The sequence below is a fragment of the Oreochromis niloticus genome, linkage group LG9 (assembly GCF_001858045.2).
Source record: "Oreochromis niloticus isolate F11D_XX linkage group LG9, O_niloticus_UMD_NMBU, whole genome shotgun sequence".
NCBI classification, from domain to species: Eukaryota; Metazoa; Chordata; class Actinopteri; order Cichliformes; family Cichlidae; genus Oreochromis; species Oreochromis niloticus.
The window spans coordinates 25266481-25279842 of NC_031974.2; the positions used below are offsets into that span (position 1 = coordinate 25266481).

At 39.9% G+C, this 13362-nt stretch overlaps 1 protein-coding gene across 1 annotated transcript in view; it reads left to right on the forward strand.

The window, feature by feature from the left end:
- Window positions 1–412: 412 nt before the first annotated feature.
- The window catches only part of LOC100696058 (uncharacterized), a 63965-nt gene continuing 51015 nt past the window's right edge, over window positions 413–13362 (forward strand). The window contains exons 1-3 of the mRNA XM_003460097.5: window positions 413–1774; window positions 2267–2359; window positions 4257–4438. Coding sequence (XP_003460145.1) covers window positions 2298–2359; window positions 4257–4438 — 244 coding nt within the window. The 5' untranslated portion in view covers window positions 413–1774; window positions 2267–2297. The remainder of the gene's footprint in view (window positions 1775–2266; window positions 2360–4256; window positions 4439–13362) is intronic.

Sequence of the window (13362 nt, forward strand, 5' to 3'; positions counted from 1 at the left end):
AGCTACTGTGCTTTTCAGTTTGCTATGCATGCTTTGTACACTAGGGTGCGGCAGAGTAGACCACCTACATGTGTGTGTGTTCTGGTGAGTGTGATGCGTTTCAGTGACAACCGATTGAGGCAGTATACTTATTAGGGTACAGTTTCACAAACAACGATTAATCAGTGAATACATTCATCTCTTTTAAAAATGGAAGTACATTTAAAACATGCTCATTGCAATATTTGACCGGACATCTTCAGTAATGCAAAATATGATCGAGGGGGGGATTCTGCAGCAACAAATCCTTGCAAACTCTGCTTTGGCTGCCTCGTTTTGTAAGCATTGTGCGGGTAGTGATAGTTTTATAGCTCACAAAGAATATAGCTCAAATGAAAAATATGATTTTGTTTATTTTTAAGGACGATTCGTTCAAGCAAAAATAAAACCTGGAAACCATCTGTGACTGTAAGCCTTGCTTTCTTATGTATTTCCTTTTAACTTAAAATAAACAATAATTATATCCAATTGACATATAAACGCGGATCATAAATCCGACAGGTTGTCCAGATTTAAGCGTTTCCGGTTTTTTAAAAAAAGACCACATGTACTCAAAATTTTCCATTACTTAAAAAAGACTGAATATGAATCAACGATCTTGCTTAAAATCCTCTCACTAGCTAATTCCAGAGATTGTACAAGCGAACTCCAGCGGATCAGTCATTACTTTTATTTTGACAACGCATTCGCCTAATTTCCGGCGTAAGCATGGCGTCTGTCGGTCTGTACAAAACTTGACGCAGCGGCCAAACCGGTCCCGCAGAGCCCATTTCTGGAAGCTGCATCCGATAATTTAGTAAGAAGAGGCTTAATCCAGTCCAGCGCACATTACACTTGAATATTTCGGGGTTTCTTTGCAAAATGTGTACGTCTCCTTTAGCCTTTAGTTAGCTAAATCCCTCCGATCTGCGAGAGCCCTTACCCACCATCAGCCTCGGTTTGAAGGGGCAGATTTGTGCCTCCTCTGCCCTTCGCGTGCGACCCCTCCCCTCTCTACTACTCTCAGGTCGGGTTGGGCTAATGGTGCATTTGAATACTCTTCGTAAATTTGCCAATGTATCACGAGTTTCGAATAACTGTGCTAAACACCACATACATTTAAACAAATATAGCACCACCACAATATAGACAGTAGCTATTATCTCTAGTGATTTTATGAAACCGAACAGAAGCTCTGTTCTGTAGAATAAAGTAAAAATTCCTATTGACACGTAACTTTTTCATGCTCCCTTCAAGTCTTGATAGTAGCCCGCATGTATAACTAAAAATAAATCATATCCAGCTATTATTCATCCATAGTTAATTACTCAATTCCGAAAAGACCGCCATGTTAAAATACATAAACAAAACAAGTTGTTGCCCAAATTCAGACAGGGCCTGAATGCAACATAAGCCTCCAGTGTGTGTGCGCTCGCGCCGTGTTTGTGAGGCAGAGAGTTGCGTGCGAAGAGCTCGACATGTCATTCAGAGGAATCCGCCACCTGAAACGCGAGGAAGTGAAGGCGACTCAATTGGGTATAAAGCATCAGCCAACATCTGCCCCGAGCAGTGCAAAGCTGATGAAAACATCAGCTCGGAGCTCATACAGGACCACTCAGATTTATTTGATTTCCCCTGGATTTATCGCTGGGAGTCGGTGCACCCTGGGAGACGCATCTCTTTTCAGCACTTAAAGTGAATGTGACTCCACAGCCAACACTATACTGGAATTAACAGAAAGCCGCAGATATCTCAGGTCAGTGCTTGCATTTGAGGCGCTTTTTTGTAAATTTAAAATTCCAGTTTCTTTATTTAATTTTCTTCTGATTTTAAGCATTCAGCGTGTCTTCTGCAGTTTTGCATACAGGCTATCCAAGTTGCACCGGCGTGCTGTACTTATTTATTTTACTTTTCTTGTATTTTACTATGTTTTAATTTGTTTTATTCTACCTGATGACATTTAGATGTTTGCTATTTTTTTAATCACCATCGAGTAATAATAAAAATATTAAACCTATTTCGCAAATTGCCCCAATATTTTTTTCTTTAAAGCACTTTAAGCTGTTTTAAGTGGATTGTTGTATTTACTTTTAGGGATGCTGGAATTTCCTGCGCATTTATTCCAAACTGAGGACTTTTCAGTGACATATAACCACGAGTGTGTATATATTTGAATGCACTCTCCCTTCCAGCGTGGGTCAGGGTACTTTCTCCAGCCTCACGTAAAGTTTTTCTGTGTCCTCCGCAGCGCACCTGTTACCTCCACGGAGCGCGAGATCATGATCCCTCCTGGAGACTGCATGTATGCGGGCAGAAAGAGGAGGAAGCCCATCCAGAAACAGTTAAGGAGCGCTCTTAAGTATTTATTTTTTATTTGTTCATATCTGTTGACTCAGTGTTTCCTGAGGCTGCACACTTTTGTTGGTTCAAAGTAAACTTCTTCTCTCTGCCCTGTGATTCAGTAGCCCTAACTAGGTTATAATGAATGACAGGAAGTAATTGAGGTTCTAGCATGAAGGTGTGAAAATTATAGCACAAGTTGGTATGGGTTTTAAAAGAGGAGTTCACATCTATCACAACTTTCATTTAACACTGCTGTCAGCAGATCTGGTGCAGATCCTGCTTTAAAGTTAATTAATTAGAATTTGACTGCCCTCTGTGAGCTGTCCAAAGTTTCCTACGGACTTGTTTCCAAATACGCACAAATGGGGCTGATTGATCAATGATTAAAATTAATTGAAGTTTTTGCAGGTTCTTTTTTTTTTAACCTTGCATGTCCTTTTCAAAATAGTTTTAATGCAGTCACAGGAGTCACGGCATCATTCGTTCGGTACTGTTTTAAATGTCCACGGCTTTTAATGCCAGGATACTTTTTGTTAGACAGTTATGTCAGCTGATGTCATGAGCAGTGGCTGGCAAGTTGTATAAGATTTTGAAGAGGGAAGTGGTAATTTAACGAGGCTGGTAGCGTTTTTGACTGGGTTGCTAATACAAGGGGAAATCTTTGCCACGTCAAACCGAGCCTACTAATTCTGCCATTAGAGTCTTGAGGATTTAGAGTTATAGTTAAAGGGAAGTTTTAATTATTATTTAATACTGAATTTGTGCAACTCAAAGTTTGTCTAAGTAACAGGTGATTTAAACTGTAGTCTAGACCACACCGTGACATTTAAACATATTTCTTTATGCACTTTTTCACTGGCAACAAGTGGAAAATATATTCGACCGTTAACGTAAACGTCTCGGCGCGGCGTGAGCTGAAAAGTTTAAGCTCTCAGCTGTGGAAATCAGAGCTGACCGTTACGTATGTGGATCGTGTTAAGGTCAGCTGGTAAAGCCGTGATACACCATACTAACATTCACAAATAACTAGGAGAGTTTTATGCTCTCAGGGAAAGATCGTGCCGTCTGTGCGGTACCTCTAATATCACATCTCTTTAATGCAAAGCTACAAAGCTACAGAAATGCTTGATATCAGAAAAATGCCCAAATCGCTTCCTTTTATCTGGTGGTGAATGCACACATCTTTTTTTTTCTTCTTTTTTTTAAAGGGAAGCAGAGATGATTGATGTGCATGCTGTGTTGTGGAAGGCTGAGTCAAAAGGAACTATGGTTTTAAAGAAAAACGGACTCGTACACTGTGTGGTTTATCTGGTCATGTGTCTGTCCTTGGTTTGCAAGTTGCCATGCTCGCCATACGTAAACAAGGCAAAACACCATCCTATTGTTTGTGTCATCAAAATGAGGAACAGCTATTTAGCAAAAAAAACAATAGGTATCTATTTCAAAAAAATCCTCAAACAGTGAGTTAGTAATCACTTTACTGTAACCTCAGAGAGTCTGACACTGTGTTGATATGAGTGTGTTTTGGCGTTTTTGCGGTATAGCATGTTAAAAACTGGCTTGTTGCCACGCTTCATACTTCATATATTACTGATACAATCAACAAGTGTGTGTGCGCTCTGTAAAAAAAGGCCTGCATCGTGTCGTTTCCACCGTCTTTGCTTTTACCAGTAGCGTAGCTCCAACAAGTGAAGTTAAACAAACTTAATCCTCTTTTTTGTGCTGCTGCTGTCGCTCACTGGTTTTGGGGAGTGTTGCTCAGTGTACTCAAGTATGCTTAAAAAAAGCCACATTACACACACACACACACACACACACACACACACACACACGCGCGCGCCGATGTCCTCTCAGACCCGGTATCTGTCTTTACCTTATATCCGTCTCATCATCAGGAAGCCATCTTCTGCCAATGAGAAAACCAACCCATCCAAGCGGCACCGGGACAGGCTGAATGCTGAACTGGACCGCCTGGCCAGCCTGCTGCCATTCCCCCCAGATGTCATCTCTAAGCTGGACAAGCTGTCAGTGCTCCGTCTTGCTGTTTCCTACCTCCGCGTCAAGAGTTTCTTCCAAGGTAAAGGAGGTACAAAAGGCGGCATTGTTGCAGTAGTGGTTTAGGTATTTTGCTTATGTGGAAGTGTGTGGCTTTGAGTTAGTTGGAAGCTCCTGAGTGGATGTGGGTCAGGCCAATAAATAGCTTTAAATTTTCTTTTTTGTTTTGTTTAGTTTTTTTTGCATATGAGCATAGAGGCCTCTGTTGTCCACTTCTGATGCAGTTACCTGGACATTATTTTTTAGTGTGAAACGGAGGGTTGTGACCTATTCACTTTTACTATGCAAACACAGAAATAGTGGTAACAGAACTATAGGTAGTAATGTCTTCCTTTTGGCAGATGGAAAGAATGCATAGTGTTTTGCAACACTTTGACATGTAAATTGTAATTTAAAAGGCTTTAAATGTCAGAATACTGAGCTAAAAAAAGTGTGTTGGAATAACCTGTGCACTCTTTCTGTTGGCCTCAGGAGTGAGATTCCCCAAGGCTCCGTAGCAAAAACCTAGATAAGAAGATCTGTGCATGTTGCCATTACACTTCAGATTACAGTGATTTACGATGTGAAAATGCTTTCTAGATACGAGGAACCGCAAATAACTATTATGACCTTTATCTCTTTTAAACGCATGTAATTAGAAGGCATTTTGAGTTTTCCCACCCTCCCACTGTCAACTGAATGCCTCCCGTCCTCTCCTCGTGTTCCTCCACGATTTGCTTCAAATATTTATGCGCTGCTTCAGAAAGTATTTTGTTGCCAGTGGCCTTGGCAGCTGCCTTATCAACACAGCGGCTACTGGCACAGCTGGATGTGACAGGCCTAGAAACAAGAGGCACTTTTTTATTATTACAAAAAAGAGCACTCTTGCAAGGGGAAAAAGCATTAGTAGGATAAAAGGGAAAGGCAGGGCAGTGAAGAAGAAGCAGCAGCGGCGCTCCCGTGAGGTTCACTACCTAGCCTGCCCTCGGGGCTGAAAGAAAATTCTCACTGAAAGCTCTCTTCTTCGAGTAGATGGCAGATGAATTTGTGAGGCTCTGGTGTCCTCAAAGTTTTGCAGCTAGTCTTTAACCTTCTCCTCCTCCTCCTGATCCTCCTCTGACACTTAACCTCCATCATTTGTTGCCTTATTCAGCTTAGCCACCACACAAAGTTGGCAGGCAGGTGCTAAATGGAGTTATTAAAGGGGCATTTCCCAGATCAGGGCTCACGCAGAGATAAACACCACATCCACCGCTTTAGCGACGAGTGATAGCGGGGACTGTCGATGACATCTGAGAGCTGCAAAGGGAAGGAGACGGTTCAGTTCAGTCATGTGTGGAGGCTGGTGCGAGTGTTGAAAGGTGTGCAGAAGCCGTTGGCTTGAGTGGCAACGCTGCTGGGTGAAACTACCCTCACTGGGGGAGTTTTCTTGAATATATCTGTGCAGGTTTTTCTTAAGCATTACAAAAAAGGTAAATGTGGAAAACATAATTTAAGATCCTTTATTCTGAATTCTTTGAAGATGCATTCAGGCCAAAGCTTGTGTCTGTTTACCCCACCTCTGCTGGGTGCCTTGTTATCAGCGGCAGTTGTGACCAGCTTATCTGTCTTTTGATGCTCCGATAATGAGATTAATTAGTGCGATTTGAGTCGGTATACACGTGGAATCTCTTGCCCTCCTTCATTTGATAAACTCGGTTGGCCTTTCCACTGATATTGAAACATGGAGTGTTGATCAGAGCTTTTCCAGATAAATCTTAAGATGTACAAGTAAGTTTCCACATCCTTCCTGTGGTTTTCAGCGACCGTCATATTTGTCTGTTTCTTTTTTTCTTTCTTCATTTCAAAAGTGAGTCATTGAGACAAAAACACATTATGAAAGCATGAAACCAGCAGCAAGTTTCATTTGTTCTTATAACCACTTTTTCTAGGGGAAACACAGACATTTTAAAGTGCAGTTACTCTGTATTTCCACCGGAGGGACTGTGTGAAGCTACTACTGAACTGAGCTATGGCTGATATCCTTTTCAGTTTGTTCAGATACAGCAGTGGGTGTGAAATTTGACTACAGTTATACCATTTATCTTTGTAAAAGCATACGTTTATCAACTTGATCTGAGACTATTCAGGTATGTCATGCAAGGTGTGCTGAAAGGTTCAGACAGGCAGGAGGAGAGGGAAACCGTGCAGCAGCAGGTGTTCTGGAAGCTCCCTGAGATTATATGCCGGTTGTCTTTGTTGCGTGACAACTCGAAGGTGGAGCTCATTGAACAGTGTGTGGCCATGTAGTTCATGCAAATATACCCTAAGGCTGTGTGTGTGTGTGTGTGTGTGTGTGTGTGTGTGTGTGTGTGTGTGTGTGTGTGTGCGCGCGCGTGTGTGTATAAATAAAAAGCTCGCCTGAATCATCATATTCCACTGGGATCAGAACTTCACTGGAAATTTAGATGATTTGTTTAAAGGCCCATGACTGAGATCACTACATGCACTATTTCATATGCATCTATAATAGAGGACAAACGTGCAAATAAATAAATAAAGAATGAAAGTTGTTTGCATACATAAACAATTTCTATAGTTTTCTTTTTTCTTTGTTTGCTTGTAGGCAGATGCATGGCTCAGGAACGTTTTCACAAGCGGGCCTAACAAGGAAATGTTTTTACAGATAAGAAAATAAGGGACACTGTTAGAAATGTAAACTTATACTTTAGAGTTGAAGCTACTGTGTAATGAAAACCACCACTGTGCAAGCATTTGCCCTTTAAAAAAGTAAAAATTTCTTAAGCAGGTTTGTTTTGTTGGTACTTTTACTGATTTAATTTACTCTCTTTTTCAACAGACCCCTTGTCTGTGGAAGGCACATTGTAAATAAATATTACTTAATTGATTATTATAAACTTTATAAAATGTACAGAACACTTTTTACCCGTCTTCTGACATCCACGGGAAAACTGAAAACTGGTTGCCTAGTTTCATTTTCTTTGTTAAAGTCGAGTTCTGCTGCCACATTTTTCCCCGAGTCGAGACGGGACGCGGCAAAAAGTCATATTCTCCTCTTTCCATAAACCATTACTCTAGCAGTAAAGTTTGCCGAGCTAGTGAAAATGGCCCCAGAGGGGCAAACCTCTCCTTTAAAAATAACAAAAATAATAAGAATAAATACATTTTAAAAAAGTCATCAGTTTGTAGCCTACAGGCTGCGTGGAACTCTTTGTCCCATGTTTTTCATTTAAATTAGATTTTAGGCCAGAGTAGGCTTTTTTTCCAGGCTTTTGAGGCAGATGTCCAATCAGGTAGGTCCACATGAACGTATGTGAGCGTTGACAGTCAGCAGTTGTAATTCTCCTCTTTTCTATGTTAGGTCTCTGGCCTCGCTGTAATTGCTGAGCTTGTTAAATATTTACCCTTAGGATTAACTATCTCTCCTCATTTGTCTTTCTGGCCCGATTGCCTGTATTTCTCCTCTGGTGCATATGTGTTTTACCCTGTTTGTGTGATTGTGTTTCTCATTATTTTAAAGTAGAATATTCTTCTTTTTTTTTTTTTTAATTTTAATAAGGTTACTGCATTTTTTTTTCAGGGATTAGGTAATTAAAGGCAACTCTTAAAGGGAACATTCCCTTTTTGAATGATTGTAATGAGTGAGATGCTGGCAGGGGGTTGTATTTTTCTATATCAATGACATTAAAGGGATCCTGATAAAATAAAGCTGGATGAGGAGTCATCGCTTTGATTAATGGTGTTCAATAACCTTTCTTTTTCCTTTATTACTCTTCACCCCCACTTTCCTCTGAGAAGATATGAATTGGATCTGCCTTTAATGAGAGTGGAAAGTCAACAGAGCTAGAGATAATAATGAACTGGGCAGCATCTTCTTTGCTAATGCACATGCTGCCTCTCTGATAAATAGGGTTGAATGGGTTCTAGGTTTTATATCGGTTGATGTAATTCATAACAATGCACTAATACTAGCTGTTGGTACGACTTATGTTTTAAAAATGTCAGGAATCATTATGCTCTGTTTGTGGTCTTTGTTTGCTTATAATGTGGTCAAGTTGCAAGTTGGAGTGCAGCTTGTGGTTGAAATACTGTTGCAGCCACGTTCCACATCAGCGTGTCTCTGATCAAGCAGAACATTTTCAAACGTGAATTTAGTGAAGAAAAAAAAACAGAAGTTTCAGTTGGTCATGAAACTTCTCTTGGTGTTTTGTGCCTGCGAACAAGGCTCTAAGACCACCACACTTTCCCAGTAACCAAGAATAGACACCTGACTGTATCAGGAAGCGTTCTCCTAACCAGAGAACATGGCATTGAATAAATATGGTCTTAAACCTTTCGGTACTGAACCTCTGTACTTGGAAATAAACAGTTAATTATGCCACACTCGTTTCCTGCGTGCTATTATTTGCAGCCTTTTTCTGTACTCAGATCTACCACTTAGACTATCAAACCTATATTAAATCTGTATGGATACTGCAGATATGTATCAGTTGTTAGTTAGTTAGATAGTTCTTCTGAGGTGTGAACAGGACAAAAATGAACTTTTTGGGGCCAATATGTACTTTCGATGCAGCAGGGAAGTTGTTTGCACTTTAAAATGTAATCACCGAATGATATCCAGTGTGCTTATAGGATTTTTTTTGTGTGTGTGTTTTGTTTTGTTTTGTTTTTAAATCCATCTGAAATCCTGCCAAGGACATATTGCTTCATGCCTTCGTGCCTCATGCCGGCAATCAACTTTATGAAAAACAACTAAAAATATCACCAAGTTTGGTAGAACAACAGTTATTTTAATAGTTTTTCTGCATTTTTCTTGGTACTTAAAGTAGTTACAACTACAAAATCTTCTTCTTTTTTTTTTTATTGAAAACATGATAAATACTGAATATAGATACGGTCAATATAGTTAGAATGGATCCTTCTCCTTAATTCTAGAAATAAAAAAAACCCTCTACACACAGTTCTCAGCAACCTGTAAAGCTAAATCATCTGATCTGAAAACTTAGCACTGTCTAGGAGTGCATGTCATAACACTCCCTAATCCTACCACCAAAAACAGATTTCAGCCCAAATATAAATACCTGTGGTGTAAATGTATCCACACTGCATTGAAGTATATTTAGAAATCTGTGTGCGTGTGTGTTTCTGGAAGTCCTTAATTAAAACCCAACCGTCCCTCATAGCTGTCGTCCGGTCGGGGTGTTGACAGCGTATGAGAACATACCCAGACAAATGTAACGAGACTTCAGTGCAAGTTCACCAATTTACGCCAAGTTGGGTAACCTGATGTGCCCACCGTCCCGCTGGTATACTGAGTTTTGTTCACCAGCCATCAATCCTCAGATCTGCTAATTGCAAACAAGATATATATGCGTGCTGTCTGACTCTAAATGCTGGCTGAGCTATAATAAAAGAGGAAGAGAAAAAAAGGCCACAGAACCCACAGACTCACGCCAGGCACACACCATTTGTGACGTCAACCAGCAGACAGGAGACAGTTTTGTAACTCGCCGTGCAAATGAGGAAGGATGGAACAGCACAAAACAATCAGGTTGTTATTAGATCACCTCCTAATTTAAGAGAATTTCACGGACGTAAGCCCGGTCTTCATTGCTAATTGGGTTAATCCTTTTTATGTCAAGTCTGTATCAAATCCGGGCAATAAAAGTGCGGACCATTTGATTTCCCAAAGAGGGAAGTGCTGCTGCGTGATAGCTGTTTCTGAATGGAGTCTTTGCCCATGGGTGAAAATGTGTATCAGGTCACATTACAGATGGACTTTGTGTTTACTAAACTCTGAGTGACCCCACACTCTTTCCTTCCTTAATACTTTGCAACCCAAAGGCAGACAAGATGGCGGGGCAGAGTCCGAGACAAATCGGTGATCTGGGCAGACTGTAAATGAACTGAAAAGGTTTAGCAATAGAAAGGTCAGCATGTGGTCAGTTTATTGCGGTTTGAGTTTAGGAAACAAAAAGCTTTCACCCAAAAAATTTCCGGTGAATCATAGACTGCGTTCACAGCTGTTCCCATTTTTAAACCAGGCTATTAGAAGGTATCGACAGCTTGTTCAGTTTGTATTTGACCCATTTAGTCTAACGCAGTACAGATCTATGGGTCTGTAGATGTTAGCATCCTAGACTCAACACATATTTGTGCCTTAATCTGTCTATCCTGTCTAGCCTATTCCTATTTTTTTAATTTCAAAAATGTTGCGGACGTAGCAGCTACAAACCTAAAGAGTTGTGTAACCCTATAGAAAATATTTTTTAAAAGCCCCAGCAACTGTAACTTGTAATTGCGATGGAACATCTCTTGACAAACAAGGTTAACTGAGAACAGCTTAGGAACATAAGCGAGTATAAAAAGAACATTATAGACAGGCTCAGTGTTTCAGAAGTAAAGATGGGCTGGCGTCTTCATCCCTGTGGAGCTCAAATAGAATGATGTTTTATTTCATAAGATTGCAAAGAATTTGAAGATTTCATTATTGGTGGTACGTAAAGATTCAGAGAGGCTAAATAAATCTCTGTACACAAGGGAGAAGGCCGAGAACCAATATTGAATGAAGCGATCTTTGGACGAGCATTAAAAACTGACACGATTCTCATGTGGCAATCCCAGCATGAGCCTGGGAACAGTTCTGAAAACTAACAGTGTTTTTATAAATTCAAGTTAAAAGCATGTAGATACAAAGAAAAAATGAACAAGGTCTAGAAAAGCCACTGTCTCCTCTGAGCCCAAGCTCTGTTAAGATGGATTGAGGTGAAGTGAACTGTCCTGTGGTCCATTTTGGTAAGGGAGTGCATTAATGTACATGGCTTGGGTAACTTGCACATTTGCAAAGCCTTCATCAATGCTAAATGATATATATATATATATATATAAAGTTTGGAGTAACATATGCAGGTATCTTTTTCATGGAAGGCTTTGCTTATTTTAGCAAGACTACACCAAACCACATTTTGTAGATACTACAACAGCAGAATGCATCGCTCACTGAAAAGGTGTAAAAAAAGAAACAGCAGTTTTCCTAGAGGCCCCAAATATTTTGCTCTCAGCAGTAGGTCCCCTCAGGCCCCAAACATGTGCAGAAAGCTGCTAAATAGTAAAAAACCTATCTAATTTGCTAGTCATTTCATTCTGTTTTTATTTACATTTTTACGCACCATCCCATCTTTTTAGAAATGTTTTTATTTGTTTGTTTGTTTAAAAAAAAAATATTCCCATCAGATTCAACGGCACTGAAACGCTGGTGTCTGTTAATGATTCAGCTGCTGGGCATTGTTATAAATTATACCTGTTAAATTTCAACATGAACATGTTGAGCACGTTAGCTTGAGGCCATATACACTGACTGGTTTTGCTGCTCAGCTTGATATTCAAGTTGTATTTATCTATAGTTTTTGTGTGTGTGTGCACGCGTGTGTCTTAAATAAACACTTCACTAGCTGGAACGGCGGTTCATGTATAGACAGAGAACCAAAGAGGCGGGTATGGAGGTGTGGTCCTGCTCCTTAAATTCAAATAAATTATCTCCAATTAAACCTTCTATTAAACCCCATTTATTTATTAATTCATTTATTTTGACTCAGTTACTTCTTGAGTAACTAAAGCAAGTCTTACAAGCTGATTTAAGATGCCATATTTGTGCTGGGTAACTGTATATTTAAATGTTTAAGTGCATCAGAAGCAATAAGATGTTAGCGTGGATGTTAACATGAATCTGCCGTTCGTGCCAGTTTAATGTCACATGTCGCAACAAAACTTAAGACGGATACAGACGGACTGCCCTGCTGATGTCAGCTGCATGAAATCTCCAGTTCATGCCGAGCTGCTGGATTCCAAGACTTTCTAAAAGTAGGAGCAAAAGTAGGAGAGTGAGAGGTGATGTTATGAACGCCATGTTTCTGAAAGTGGACAAAAGCTTCCTTTGAGCGTTCGTGACACACAGTAACCAGAGCTCCAGCCAGCAGCTCCCATTCTCACGACTTTTTTTTTTCTGGACAATTCATTAAAGCGTTTCATGTAGCTTCTCATCGTTTTCCGATCAGCACACATCAGTAAATCTTCAGAAGAGCTACTTGTGTGTATTGATTACGAGCATCCATGGAGATATTGAGTCACAACATCTCAGTGTGTGCTGTTGAAGCCAACAAAATTTGCTCTTGTGCATGATTATCATCTTGAAATGAGGGTACACATCAACCTGAGCCCCGGCCCCTTCTTTTCTACCCATCCCTGTCTTTTTTTCTTTGCCTAACATTTCTTTCTTTTTATCTCTGTCTTCTCTTCTTTTCCCTCTTTTCCCCCTTGTTATGTTCTGCCCTCCTGTAAGTTTCTCTGACCTCTTTGGAAGAAATTCACCTCTCGTCTCCATTTTTGCTTCATGAGGAGTGCGTGATCGAGCTAAATGCCAGTGCTCAGGCTTTTTTCTTCTTCCTCTTTCCTTTGCATGCGATGTCTGTATACAAAGGTAGATGTATGGCCCCTTAATATATTTCCAGTGTAAATGTTAAGGTGTTCTCACTGTTATGACTAACCTAAAGCCTGTGCTCATGTTCCTATCATTCCTTCCCTTTATTTTGGCATGCAAAAATCCAGCTGATTTGATGGGGAAAGGGGTTTGACAGAAGGATTTATACATGTAATATAGTGACAAAGATACTTGTACTGACAGTCTTTATTTTTTTTAATGTAAACACTTTTTCCCATGTAACTTTCCTTAGCACCCATTGGTAGAAAACTTGTAGATCAAAAAATCAAATCCAAGTTAATGAATTGCTCTGACCGACTGTTAGTGTTATTTATTGTTTACTTTAAAACATAAGAAATTACAGGGTGTCCGCTCCAACTTAAACTAGTCTGTTATTGTCCCAATCTTTGGACTAATTTTAACATTTTTCACCATTAAACTCACCATTAAAATCACACTAATCAAATAGTTTTAGGTGGGATAAGCACCTT